Raw genomic sequence first — 14,464 nt, 5'->3', positions numbered from 1 at the left:
CCGGATGGGGCTCCAGGATAACAGGGAACCCCCCCTGACCCAAACACCACCACCACAGACCCTTCTCAGGTGCCCCCCCCCCCCCCCCCCCCCAAGTGTCACCTCATGCTGGGGGCCCAGCCAGCACCTCCCTGTGCCTGTGAGCACCCCCTCGGGCAGGGGACACAGATTTAAAAAAATAAGTGTGTATTTATAACTGTCTGGAAAATATATACATCTACACTGCACCCTACAGACCCCCCTGAACTTCCTACAGGGGGGCCTGGATCAGTTCCCCCCCCTCCTGGGGGACAGGATGGTCCCCAGGGAGCCCCAGCAGCCACCCCATGACCTTCTGCCAGCACCGTGTACCCCAGGATGGGTGGCAGGAAGGACCGGGGCAGGGGGGGTCCCCTATATTGAGGGGGGGTGTGCGTGGGGCAAAGTCCTTGTGCTCAGCAAGCTGGCCACAGGCACACATAAGCCTGCTGGCACGTAAAACCCCCAGCTGCAGGCCCCCCTGCCTCCCCTAGGGCCCCCCCCGCTATTCCTGAGCAAAGCTGGAGGAGGAAGGGGGGGGGGGGACAAAGGGGCGGGGGGGGGTGTTGCAGGCTGGGCTGCAGCAGCACAAAGCTGCCGGCTGCAGCGTCGGCAGCTTCTCCTGCGGGTCCGGAGCCGAAATGTTTCGACAACATCAACAATAGGTTTAAATAATTCACATTGTAGTAAACTTCATTCAAACAAAAAAAAAGAGGGAGAGGAGGAAGAAGAGGAGGAGAGCAGTTACAATAGGGATACCATGTGCAAAACTGTAAACCAGGCAGAGGGTTGTAGCTGACGTGTCTCCGGCGAAACCCAAGCGGGGTCGGCACGGTGAGAGGCCCCTCAGAGCCACTAACGAGGCTGGGAGAGTAATTCCATCCTGATCTAGCCCCAAAAAAACCTCTTCCAGAACGATGGTCAGGATACAGGCACTGCTGCGGGGGGGGGTGTGTGTGTGTCTCTGGGAGGAAGGGGGGGAGCCCCCCCCCACCTCCCGGGCTCGCCCTCAGGAGGAATCCCGGTCCATGCTGCACCCCAGGGCTTCGATGTCGTTGCTGATGTGCGAGATCATTCGGTCCCACTCGTCCTCCTCCGAGGGGACGGACTGGTCGTCCGAGCTGCCGGCAGCGCCGTTGCCGTTGGTGGTGGAATTGGAGGTGGTGCTCAGCGTCCGTCTGTACCTCCCAAAACTGTCTGTGATGATGCCCCGGCCGTCCTTCACCCCGATGGTCTCGAGGAAGTTCTCAAAGTGTTGGCTGTCCTTCTCGGGGATGAAGGGACGAAGACCTGGAGGGAGGAAGGAAACTGTTGGCAGCATGTGGGGTTTTGTGCGGTGCAGGCACATCGGGACGGGTTTCCCCAGGGATTTACTCAGCCCTCTGAAACCCCACGGAGCTCCTGAGCCTTCCCAGATACTGAGCCTGGCTGCAAGGTCACACCCCAGCTCCCCAAAACGGCGCAGGGCTCGGTGAAGGAGCCTGTTTGGGGCAGGACAGGGACCACGGGGGTCTCTGGCTCATGGCCACATCTCACACTTACACCTCTGAGAACTGCAGCTGGTGCCCACTGAGGACAAAAATCCTGATAAAGTGGGATTTTTCCAAGGTCAAAAGGATTCGGAGGAGGAACCTCTTTGGGGCAGGACAAGGTACCACTGGGGTCTCTGGCTCCTGGCCACATCTCACGCTTAAACCCCTGACAACTCCAGCCGCTGCCCACTGAGGACATGAATCCTGCTAAAGTGGGATTTTTCCAAGATCATAAGGATCGGCTTCTAAATCCTCACTGAAACATATTGCTTGGCTTTACTGAGCTTATGGCTGTAAGGCCGAGCAGGATGGCTGCAGGAACATCTGTCCTGTCTCCCTCTGTCCATCCCACCATGGACCAGTGTCCCCGGGGGGTGGAATCATGGCTGTCACCTCCTGCAAAGCAGACGGGGTCACTGGGACGCTGCTAATTGTCCTTGGAGAATTTTAAGGATTCTCTATCTCACCCCAGTCAAGCTCAGCGCTGAGCCCAGCTCTGCCCTGCTGCGATCGCCCAGGCTGGGAAAGAGCAAGTGGGATCTGCTTTAGGGTGACACGCAGCTGATGTTGTCACCCTCGTGGCCCAGCGCCCTTGCCCTTGGGCCAGCTCTGGTAGGGGGGACGTTTCAAAGCAAGGTGGCTGCGTGCGCAGCACGGGAAGAAAATGCCTTTGTGCTGGCAGCGGTGCTGCCGGATCCCCGGGACAAAGGGAAGAGCTCGCTGGGAGCTGCCCTGGGGCAGGCTGGGTCCAGCGAGCAAACCCTCAGTGCTTTCAGCTCTGCTTTTAAAAGAGGGTGAAAGCTCAAGGCAGCCTTTTCAGCGACAACAGGCGTCTTCATTTTGGTCTTTGCGCTGTTTGAAAACCCAGGGCCGGAGCAGAGGCACGAGGTCAGGGCCATGTGCTCCTGCCCAACCCCAGGCTCTTGTTACTGATGCTCTTTCAGCTTATTAAAGCTAAAATCAAAGCAGGGAGTTTGAGCAGGAGCCCCCCAAGGACCAGAACCCTCGCTCTGGCTACCAGGAGCCACAGAAGAGGCCGGTGTCAGGGCTGGAGGTGGTACCCAGCTCCATCTGGGGTCAGGAGGGAGAGGTGAGCGTCTCGGGGGTGACCCAAGCCTCTGAGACGGGGGGGCTAGCACTAGATGGACCCAGCTTCCCTCAGGAGAGGAGAGATGTTGCTCCTTGCTTGGTGACACCCCAAGGCATCACATACACCCCCCCTCTTTAGACCCTCACACCCCATCAGGCTTCCACGGGGAAGCTCCGGGCATCAGAGATGAACACGATGAGGGCTGGGGAGCAGGTGGACGTCGGTCATCCACGCTGAACCCCTGGCAGCTGACACTCACCCAAGAGCAGGAACTTTCTGCTGTCACCGTAGAGCTGCTTCAAGTTGATGCAGAATTCGTGGATCGAAGCCCCGTTGCGATACTCGTGCAGGAGCATTGCAAACTGCTGGATCTCTTGGGAAGAGAGTTTCGTCCGGAGCTGCAGAAGAGAAGCACGCCACCAACTGTTTTTGTTTTTTTTTTTTTTTAGGAGGGAGAAACAATGGGAATCTTTTCCCCTTTGTTTGTTCCCATCAGCTTTTAAATGGGGACAAACAGGGCCCTGGTGTGCTGTGGTGTAGGGCGAGGGGACAAGGGGGTGGGATGCTCCTGCAGGAGAAGGATGTGAGCCCACCATCAGGTCCCACAAGGCCTCCCAGCACAATTCGTATGAAAAGGATGTTCCTACACCAGCACGGGCTCATGTTTTACATGCCGAGGCAAGGAACCCAAATCCCAAAAGACCTCAAACACCCTAAAAGGAAGAAAACCCCCTCCCAAGGACACTCTACCGTCATCATGTAGTCCTGGAGCAGCTCTGTTGCCGTGGTGCTCAGCTCACTCTCGCTGACTGTCTTAATGTGTGGAGACTGTTGCGTGGAGAAGGAAGAGGGGGAGTTGTCACCTGCATCCAAGGTTTCTGGAAAGGAACTGAAATGCAAACAGCTCGTGAGTTCTCCAGAGCTCCCCGGGCATCGCAAAGCTCCTGCAGCGTGGAGGACTTGAACTACATCAATCTGGTGACCTGCAGAAAATGGAGCCCTGCCTCCAGCTGCTTTCTCATTTTGGAAGAGTGCAGGGAAAAAAAATGCCTTATTCTGGTGTTAAACGTGAAATTTTCAAGCACCATCAGCTGATTTTAAACCAGTTTGTGTGTTGAGTTTTCAGCCCACAAACCATTTCGGTGGTCACCAATTCAAGTGGGGAAAAAGTTCCCAAAAGAAAGGGTTTTGGGTAAAATGTTTCTCCCGAGTCCAGCCTGATTTCACCAGGGCAGGCGGGTGAGCGTGGCATCCCCACTCTGCTGATGCAGGGGACTGCACATATGTTGTGTACGTGACCATCTCTGGAAGCCCCTGGTGGCAGAACAATCCTGCCACGGGTGCTGCGGAGGCAGGGGCTGCAGCTCTGCAAGTGGACAGTGAAAACAGGGCCTGACGTTTCAGGCGGAGTGAGCAGGAGCTTTTCAATCTGCAGAGCGCAGCGGTTCCTGCTTTGGGGGCTTTAAACCTGGCAGTGAGGCTGCACTAATAAGGCTGAGGGCCAAGTGAGCTCAGCCTAGCATGTTGAACTTACAAAGTGCTTGCTTCCGTTTCGTAGGATTCCTTAACGTCCACTTTTGTAGAAGAGTCGTCTGCAAGGAAAACATTTGAGATGTGGCGTTTGAAAGGCAGAAACTCGGTGCTTCCCCCAGCCCCCGAGCTACATAACGATGCTGATTTCTGACTTGGGTTTCACAGCTGGAAGGGGAGAGGCAGCGAGGCCGGGGCTGATGGGGCCGAGCAGTGTTGGGGCTGGATACAGACTCCACAGAGACACAGAACCACAAAGGGGTTGTTTTATTAAGTGCCTCCAGCAAAGGGTGTGGGGGAAAAGGACGATGGCTTGTGCATGAACCTCACCCTGACCGTTCCCAACTCCACCAGATCCCTCAGCGCTGGGTCAACCCGACTCTTCAACCCCTCCAGGGATGGGGACTCCCCCCTGCCCTGGGCAGCCCATTCCAACGCCCAACAGCCCCTTCTGCACAGAAACCCTTCCTCAGAGCCAGCCTGACCCTGCCCTGGGCAGCTTGAGGCCATTCCCTCGGGGCCTGGCGCTGGCTCCTTGGCTCCAGAGACTCATCCCCCCTCTCTGCACCCTCCTGGCAGGGAGTTGCAGAGGGCCAGGAGGTCTCCCCTCAGCCTCCTCTTCTCCAGACTGAACCCCCCCAGTTCCCCCAGCCGCTCCCCAGCAGACCTGTGCTCCAGACCCTGCCCCAGCTCCGTTGCCCTTCTCTGGACACGCTCGAGTCATTCAATGGCCTTTTTGGGGTGAGGGGCCCAAAACTGAACCCACTCATCGAGGGGCGGCCTCACCAGTGCCGAGCCCAGGGCTCGGATCCCTTCCCTGTCCCTGCTGGCCACGCTGGTGCTGACACAAGCCAGGATGCCATTGGCCTTCTTGGCCCCCTGAGCACACTGCTGGCTCAAAAAGAAAAGAGGTGGCAGACCCTGGTGAAGACAGGGAGACCCCGGTAAGACACGAGCAACCGGGGAGAGCACGGACTCACCGCTGTGTAAGGACATGTGCCGTGTTGGCGTGGACGCCCCATCGAATATTGCTCTGTCCAAAAAGTCTATCGTGGACTCAGTGTAAACAATCTGGAAGACTTGGCTGAGAAGTGAGCACAGCTCCTCGGCAGTCACCTGGGGAGGGAGCAGAGAAGGGCTGGTGGAAGGTAGAAGGTACCATGGTGGCCTCTCTCTTTGGCTCCCTACGATGGAAGGGTGTTGTTCTCCCAGCGAGGATGGGGAACCCACACATCCATGATCCTGGATGCTGCTCGACCCACAGGGTCTCCAGGGCTGGAGATGACAAAGCTCGAATCTCCTTAGCTGGAGATTCTCCCCTGGGCTTCTCCTCGGTGCTAGAGGAGATGAACCCTTGAGATATGTCACCCTCATCACCCTCCCATCCTGCCAGAGAAGCATTCCAGCCCTCTGCAACCAGCCAGACCCAGGCAATAGGAGATGGGATGCTCCACCGTTAACTCACATCTATTAATTAGCATCCAGATTTCGTCTCGATGCTCTGTTCTACTCCTCAGTTCAGCTCCTTAGGATTTTGGCTACATAACCTACATCCCAAATAGGTGCAGGCACCCCAGAGAGGGTTAGAGCTGAAAACAAGGCGAGCAAAGCTCCACCCGGAAGGGCTCCTGCTCTAGAAGTAGGAGCACACAGGCAGAGATCAGAATCTCTGGATACTGGATGATCCAGGTCAGCATGAGGAAAATGCCCAGTTAGCAAAATCCTATTGTGGGAGAGATTCAGTTGTCTTCACAGATTTCCTGTTGCTGGAGAAAGCTCTGGGCAGCAGGCACCATCACCAAGGGAAAACCACATTCTGATACCCTCTCGTGCCTGAATCAGGTCCCAGGGCTGGGGCAGGGACCAGGTTTCCTCCTCTGGGTATCACCTGGTGCACCAGCAAAGCCCAACCCTGCAGTTTTAGAACAGCCTGTGTGTGTCACACAACGTTTGGCCAGATCCCTGTCTGGTCACCTAACAGAGGGGACACTGGGTGAGAGCAGGAGAGCTCGTGGCTCTCCACTATCAACCCCAGAAGTTGTGGCCACCCTGGTTTAAGAGCCTGAAAACCTCCAGGCACTCCTGGTATCGTTGCAATCAGGAGAGAGACTCTGGGGGTAACCTTGACATGGGGCAGAGTTTTAAAGGAGTGTTTCGAGTCTTACTTTGTTCTCCGTAGCCAGGACCACCAAGCAACAAGCTTCGACAGGAACCACCCCGCTCTCAGACAGCGAGCCCGAAGTAAGCGCTTTGGAGCTCTCGGCACAGAGACTCTGGCTTGGGGAGATCCCGGGGTCCTGAGCTGAGAAAGAGAGAAATCGTGATGGAAAGGTCGAGGTAGGGAGAGAACAGAGTCCTTGCACGGCCAGAGCTGTGCTCTGAGCAGGCTGCCTGCGGGCAGAGCAAAGGCCCCGGAGCAGGAGAGCAGAAGAATCCACAGCTGGGAGAAAATACTGGGGGACGCCACCCAAACACCACACAGATCTTGGAATGAAAAACTTGTAACTTAGAGCTGGTTTCTGACAACTCTGTAAGGCACCGACTTTGTTTCCACGGCTTAGCCAGTCTCAGAAATCCATCAGCAGAATTACAGCCTTCTAAATCACTTACTCATTTATTCGACAGACTGTCCTTTGCTGTCACAGGGTTTATAATCCGATAAGTCTCTGTCATTACATCGTCTAAGTAGCTCAGCGTTCCCCAAATGCTCCAGCCCTCATCCACACAGGGGACAGATTCGAGGCCCTCCCCAGGTGTTAGAAGAAGTGAGGTGTGTCAGAAGCAGGGGGTATCACCCCGGTTATTCAACATGGGCATTTAGACATCCAACATCACGATGAAATCCTCCCAGCGACCCGCACAAGGGCTGCAAGGAGATGGGCAGGGCCTGGAGGAGCTGCCTCTACCTGCTCTCCTTGCTGACACCCACAGAGGGGAGAGGGATGGGCAATGCAGAATAAACTGCTGCACCTTCCTAAGAGTCAGTAAATGACAGCTCTTGGTTGGGGTCTGGCAGTTGCTGGAGGAAAGGTTGTGGGAGGGATTTCTAAGCTGTACGTGAGCTTGAACTTCATCTCTGGATGCAATCCAGCCCAGCTCCAACATCCTTCATCTCTCCCAGCAGCTCACTCTTCTGCAAGTCACAGCAGTACTGGGAGAAACGTATACCCCCACTCCCTCCTCTACCCCCGCTGGAAAAGGATGGACTGAAACAACTCAAGGCAGGAGACTAGATATAAAGGAGAAATTTTTTTATGATGAAAGTGGAACAGGTTGCTCGGAGAGGTGGTACATGCCCCATCCCTGGAAACACTCAAGGCCAGGTTGGACGGGGCTCTGAGCAACCTGGTCTAGTTGATGAAGTCCCTGCTCATGGCAGGGGGGTTGGACCAGATGATCTTTAAGGTCCCTTCCAACTCAAACCATTCCAGGATTTTACGAAGGACACTGATTGTTCAGCTCTGCTCTAATCCAGCATCGCCTTTATCCTGTTTCTGGTCAGGCTGGCTGCTGTCCTACACAAGGACAACCCTGGCTCTGCCCCACAGCCCCAAAACACACAGCAACCCCAAAACACAAGGCTACAGCCGGCCCGTGCTGGCCACAACCTACCTGTTTTCAGCACGACCAAGTGAGCAGAGTCATCTCGGATGTAGGAAACGGACGCGATGTCATGGATGGGGACCCTGAGGATGAGATCTTCTCCATCCCGCCACACCAGCTTGATGTTGTAGGCAGAGAGGCTGATGACAGCATCATGTTCTTGGGTCAGCTGCCCCGGGAGCTGGTGCGCTCTCTAAAATAAACATATTTACATGGATTTGTTGAACTGTTTCCCCTTTGGTAAGGGTCTGGTTATGGGCTTCCCTCCCACGTTTCTAACACCAGGATGGAGGACACCAGTTAGACCAGGTCTCAGCCTGGAGAAAGCTCCGCAAGTCTTTTTTTTGTTGTTTTGTTTTTTTTTTTCCAGGATGGAGGACACCCATTAGACCAGGACCCAGCCTGGAGGAAGCTCCACAAGTCTTTTTTTTTTTTTTTTTCCATGCTGCATGTTAGATGGAGACAACGCAGAGCGGGTCACTCAACAGGGTGAGTACTCACCTTTGCATTATCAATCAAATGCAGGATTTCTGTGCGGCTGGAGGGATTCAGGTACCCTGGGATGGAGGTGAGTTGACCTAAATACTGGAAAAGAAGAACCAAACCATTACTACAGCACCATCGACACAGAGCAAAGGGCTGGTGCCCCAAGCCCCAATTTAGAAGCTGCTAAATACACCTACATATGAAAGATCTCTCGTGCTTTTAAGTTATTTTAATGCTATAAATAGTTATATACGAGCCTCAGATGTTACCTTCACTTCTTTCTCGATGTAATCGTTCAGCAGCACATCTGGTTCGACGCGGTCAGGCAGGGACACCACCACTGTATGCAGGGGCCGTCTCTCCGTAACCTTCTCCTGGGCTTTTTTATCCCGACCTTTTTCACCCTTCAGGAAGACTCGTTTGAAAGGAGACACTATTCCAGGCTGAAGAGAGAAAGGGAAACGTCATGGTGTCGGGGTTAAGGGTGTTTTCTGCACTAAAGCAGGGGTGGAACCAGGAGCGCCCACTGCCCAGTGCTCCTTCAGCCCTTATGTCTGTACTCACAGCCTGGTTTTACCAGCCCCAACCACCCCACAGACAGGCTGGTTTTAGAGTTAAAAATCCACACGAGAATCATCTTCCACTGAAAATCCTTTTCCCATGACATGTTGCAAGAATACAAGTGCTGTTAAGTGCCCGCTACCAAAATGGGACATTTTTCCCCCAAAGTCACGATGTCCAACCTGTCAGTTAAGAACAATACAAATGTACATCCAGAATAAGAGCTGTAAGAGCGAGCAAGACACGGCCACATGCAACACTGGCAGGCTTCCTCCTCGCTTTGGCACAATTTTATATTTCACCCAGGCATTTGCAGCGAGCAGCTTGGCACAGGATTGCCAAAGGAAAAGGCAGAGATGCTGCAAACTTGGCTGAGGTCTCCGGGGAGACCCACAAATGCAAGGACATGACCCAGGAAACAGCCTCCCCTGGGAAAAATAGGTCTTCATGGGTGCCAAACTATTGAGTGATGGGTTTGGTAAAAAACTGGGAGGCAACACAAGTCCAGACAGCAGCAGCATGCAGACACGGGCTCCCAGCTATAGAGGGAGCATCACCACCGTCCTACCACGGCGGAGCCAACCCGTGGTAGATCCCCACCAAGCTTCACGCCAGCCTGCCCGACAGCTCAATGACTGGGAGTCTGCATGGGCTTCTCCAACTCCGAGTTTACGAGCCCAAATGGATGTTTTGAAGGGGGAAGATGCAACTCTCAGGATTCACAGTGGTGTTAGATGTCAGGTCGGAGGGGGAAGGCAGAGCTCCTCGGTGGCCTCGCTGGCTCTGATGCCATCCTGTCCCACAGCAGTGATGGTCTCTGCCTCCCACTCCTCAGGGCAACCCCACTTTGGCTTTCCGGAGCCTCACAAGCAATAAAAAGGACTCTAGAGGCAGAAAAGATGCTTCAAAAGGTGAATTAATTAAATATATATAAACCAAGTGCTCCTGCTCAGAAAAGCATGGAGTACTTTACAACCTCAAAGAGCAGCAGCCTTCACAGCAAATTCAGCTCATCTCTCCCCGCTGTCCAGTGCAGGACCTTGCCTTGGAAACCACTGTCAAGAAGAACTGCTGTAGATCCTTCACCTAAACTGCTCGAGCCTTGCTGTAGTACATTCTATTTGGTGGGGACTGTCACCCCCACGTCACCAACTGCCAGCAGTGCCCCTCCTTGCACAACAGCTGAGGCACCGTGTTGAGGTGCACGCATGGGACCTGCTCCCATCAGGCAGCTTCACCCTCTCTTGTTGCTTTTTTCAACGTAGACAAGTGTGAAAGATCTACAGGAGCAAAAGAGATCAAAGCCAGACTGAAATAAATTGAAATTGTTGTACTAGGACAAGGAAGAGGGATGGAAAAGCTCCTGGCTGAATCACAGAATACCAGGTTGGAAGGGACCTTGAGGAGCATCTGGTCCAACCTTTCTTGGCAAAAGCATGGTTTAGACAAGCTGGCCCAGCCCCCTGTCCAGCTGAATCTTAAAAGTGTCCAATGTTGGGGAACCCACCACTTCCCTGGCAAGATCATTCCAGTAGCTGATTGTTCTCATGGTGAAAAATTTTCCTCTTGTGTCCAGTCAGAACATCCCCAGGAGTAACTTGTACCTACTGCCCCTCACCCCTTCCATGAGACTCCTTGTAAAAAGGAGTCTCCATCTTCTTTGCAGCCACCCTTTAAATACTGAACCAGGGGACAAGGTCTCCCCTAAGCCTTCTCAAGTTTGGACAAACCCAGTTCTCTCAGCCTTTCCTCACATGGCAGGCTGCCTGGTCCCTCGATCATCTCTTGGCCCTCCTCTGGGCTCTCTCCAATTTTTTTTCACAGTGGGGACCAGAACTGAACACAGTATTCCAGATGTGGCCTGACAAGCACTGAGTAGAGTGGGATGATGACTTCTTTATCTCCGCAGGTGATGCCCTTGATACCACCCAGCATCCCGTTGGCTTTCTTTGACACAGCAGCACACTGTTCACTCATGTTGACCTGGTTGTTCCTCAGGACCCCCAGGTCCCTTTCCACAGAGCTGCTCACCTGGCCGGGTAGATCCCAGCCTCTGCTGCACTCCTGGATGATGTTTTTCCCAGGTGCCAGACCTTACACTTGTCCTTACTGAACGTCAGAAGGTTCTTGTCAGCCCACACTTCCAGCCTGCCCAGGCCTTCCTGCAGGGTGGCTCTCCCTTCCCAAAGTGTCCACTTCCCCACCCAGTTTGGTATTGTCATCAAACTTCACCAGGGGACGCTTGATCCCATCATCCAGATCACTTGTGGAGAGATTAAACAGCATTGAGCCCAATATTCATCCCTGGGGGACCCCATTTGTGACAGGAATAGTATTTCCCATCTCCCAGAATGAGCCAGGCACCACAAGGACGTTGGGGACAGGTGAGCCTTGAAAAACGTCCCTTGGACCAGGGAGATAAAAATAGAGTTTATAGGACAAAAAGTGACAGAAAACGCAGCTACACAATGCTGGCCTCGTGAAACAGCTCTGCTGTTACAGCAGCAGAACCAGCGCTGCCAAGCACTGCAGATTTTAGGGATGGTGTCCCTCCCTTTAGCTCGGCTCCCGAAATGGAGCATCACCCCACGCTGTGCAACCCAGGAGGTGGGACCATTCCTGGTTCCAGAAAGAAGAAAATCCTGATCACAACAGGTCTGTTTGCCAAGATGGGAGTGTGGGGCTCGACTCCAGCTCTGGCACCCCAACTATGAGAGTGTCCAACCCCAAACCTCGGCTGCCGGTGTGTAAAGGTGCCGCTCCACCAGCAGAATTTTTAGGAATCAAAGCAGAGAGATGCAGAAATCTGGCACTGGGGTCAGAGCTGTACCACAACAGTTGCCCAGACACTTCCCCCTCCACCAGCCAGAGTCTGGCAGCTCTGTGTTGGTTCACTTCTCTGTGCTGAGGCTGCCAAGTCCGGCCCAATCCGTAGGGAGAAAACCTGAAGAAACTCCTGCTTTCCCCTCAAGGACGCAGGGAGCCCCCAAGCCCCGTGGGAGAGCCACAGGCTCTCCTTGAAGGAGGATTTGGGGAGCCCAAATCCAAGGCGGATGCATCACCCAGCGTGACGCAACGTGAAACAGCTTCTGCATTTCTGGGAACTGATATAAAACAAGCACCTACCTCGTTCTCCATGGAAGCGCCCGGCTACAGAGAGCAGAGCCAAACCGTGCCGGCGTGGAGCCTTTGGTGGCTCACCAAAAGCACCTCCCGGGGCGGGGAGGTGAGGAGCTGCTACCCTCACCTCAGGGGCTTCTGAAGCTCGTGACCCGTGCCGAAGGGCTGGCAAACCCGTGAGCTTTCATTCGCCTGCCAGATCACGGCCAGGAAGTGCAATAACCACAGTTTCCTTCTGTTATGCACAGCAACAGCAACAAAATAAAGCTGTTGGTTAAGAATCAGAAAGGTTTGGCAGTAACAGGGCCAGGCACGAGGTGAGGTGAGGTGCAGAAGCCCATTTTGCAAAGCTCGATCCCATTCCTGGCTCCTGGCCATGAGGTCCCACCTCCTGCACCCCAAAACCCCTGGAAACTCCCTGACAGCCTTTGCCACTACAGCCTGGACTTGCAGCCAGCATGGAAATATCCGTGATTTTAACCCTGGTTTCTCCTCTGAGTTTCAGAGCTATTTTGTCCTCCAACATCTACCAAGGGCTGAAAAACTTTTTCAGGGCCTGTATTTCAAGGCCTTAAGTCTCACGTTTGAAAAAGCAAAGCTTGGGAATGAGGTTAAGAGCTCCCTGCCTGAGTCATGGCCTCCCAGGGGGCACTTTGGGAGAGCGCAAAGCGTTCAAGCGAGCCTTGCTGGGCTCAAACGTGAGCTCAAGAGTCAGGCTCAGAGGCTTAACAAAACCAAGGTGCTAATTTCACAGATGGAGAATCAAATTAAAAAGGCGAAGGCGGTGATTTCCCTGATAAAATCCACCCATTGAGCAGAAACAAGAAGCCTGGCTGGAGAAAAAGCACCTGAAGACCTGCCAGCCACTCACAGCCCCTAAGTGCTTGTGCTGAGCAGATTCCCACCCTGGGACACAAGCAAATACCTCTGGCACGCTGCCTAGTTAGTAGGTGTGGGGAGAGAAGGATCCCATTTTTCCTTAAAACCCATAAGACAGAAGCTTGTTTTCTTTTTCCCCCCCACTCCTTGCCCACAACTGCAATCCCTGAAGGTGATTTCCCAGCCCACCTGCCTGCAGGTCTCTCTGCAGTCAGGAGAAGAGGCAGGGAAGGTGTTATGTGAACATCTTGTTGGATTTGGCATTTTGTGGAGAGCTGCACCTCCCAGCAGAGGACACAAATCAACGCAGTCACTCCTTAGGGCCTCCTGCTGCTGATGGCTCCGAAATTCAGGACGAAACCAGTCATTTTATCCACTTAATGAGGCATTTGAGACTTGACTCATTGAGAAAAAGCATCTCATGGCTGGGTTTAGCCTGCCAGGCCATTGGGCAGGGGAGGGGGCTCTGTGAATGGCAGATGGGCTTTGGTTGGGTTTTTTGGGGAGACCCAGCTTACCCAATATACATGTGAATAAGGAACACTGGCAAGGAACCAGGGTGAAGAGTGCCCCACCAAGGCATGTGGCTCTGGTGAGTGCCAAGGACCAGCTGCCACCAGGCTCCAGGGACACTCCCGGCCATGGCCAGCCCTTCCTTAGATTCAGTAGCTCAGGTGGAGGAGGTCCCCTTGGCCACATCTCCTGCTCCAGGAGCTGCAGAGTCAATGGAAACAGGACAAACCCTCAAGAAGAAGCCCAGACTTAAGCCTAGGTTGGACACAGCCACAAGCCATCAGGAGAGAGATGGAAACACAGCACAGTCCAGAGAACCCCTCGCCACCCCAAGCTTGCCTCTGCGTTGGGATGATTCATCCCTCTGATGCCATTTCTCCTGTCCAGGGCCTATAAAACACATTAATGGGAGTTTCACCAACCACACTGGCTCCGTTAGGACTTGCCTGCAACTATCTACCTCTCAGGTCACCAGAGACCAGCCACCAGTGAGGTGTGGGACGGCAGAGATGACTCCCTCCAAGGGCTGGTGCCACTTGCAGCAGCAGAACCTGGTGTTGTCCTGCTCTGCAGAAAGCCCAGGGTGCAGGACAAGCCAGGGGAGGTTGTTAAACCAGGACTAATCTCAGGGAAGGCAGCCTGACCCCTCACCAAACCTTCAAGACGCTGTTTGAGCAGGAGGCCCCGTGCTCTCCTCCCCTTGGAAGCTCTTGAGGTGTTAAATCAAAGGAGTTTGCAACCTCACGCTGGCAGCTCTCCACACTCCCCCCACATCTCACAACACAGACTTCAAAAAATTACTTTATTTGGTGCCCTACATAAGCACCCCCCAGCAAGACTGGGGCTCTCACGGTGTAAGCATAGCAGGCCCCAGTCACATTAGAGGTAGGATGACCTTCTCCGTGCTGCTGGGAAAAAATATATAATCAGGGTCCCCTGGATCATGAGCAGCACCCACTTCATCAGGGTTTGCTCATCCCTCCCCTGCCATCCCTGGCCAGCAGCACATCCTGGATGCAGCTCCCACCTGGTTTCAGAAGCCCCAGGAAGGCTATTTTTGGGAAAAATGAGGATTTACACTTCATCCAGATCCTTATTACTGCAGCTGGAGCATTTGGAGGGGGTTTGTTGC

At 54.0% G+C, this 14,464-nt stretch overlaps 1 protein-coding gene across 1 annotated transcript in view; it reads right to left on the bottom strand.

Moving 5' to 3' along the window:
• Positions 1–78: 78 nt before the first annotated feature.
• The window catches only part of CCM2 (CCM2 scaffold protein), a 38,934-nt gene continuing 24,548 nt past the window's right edge, over positions 79–14,464 (bottom strand). Inside the window, exons 2-10 of the mRNA XM_074901050.1 lie at positions 8,529–8,702; positions 8,275–8,358; positions 7,783–7,966; positions 6,336–6,472; positions 5,151–5,286; positions 4,175–4,232; positions 3,391–3,529; positions 2,900–3,038; positions 79–1,308 (exon numbers count right to left, since the gene is read on the bottom strand). Of these exons, the coding sequence (XP_074757151.1) occupies positions 1,028–1,308; positions 2,900–3,038; positions 3,391–3,529; positions 4,175–4,232; positions 5,151–5,286; positions 6,336–6,472; positions 7,783–7,966; positions 8,275–8,358; positions 8,529–8,702 (1,332 nt within the window). The 3' untranslated portion in view covers positions 79–1,027. The remainder of the gene's footprint in view (positions 1,309–2,899; positions 3,039–3,390; positions 3,530–4,174; positions 4,233–5,150; positions 5,287–6,335; positions 6,473–7,782; positions 7,967–8,274; positions 8,359–8,528; positions 8,703–14,464) is intronic.

The sequence above is a fragment of the Athene noctua genome, chromosome 2 (assembly GCF_965140245.1).
Source record: "Athene noctua chromosome 2, bAthNoc1.hap1.1, whole genome shotgun sequence".
Classification (NCBI taxonomy): Eukaryota; Metazoa; Chordata; class Aves; order Strigiformes; family Strigidae; genus Athene; species Athene noctua.
Note: the sequence above shows the minus strand (reverse complement) of the source record. Positions and strands in the feature narration are given on the sequence as shown.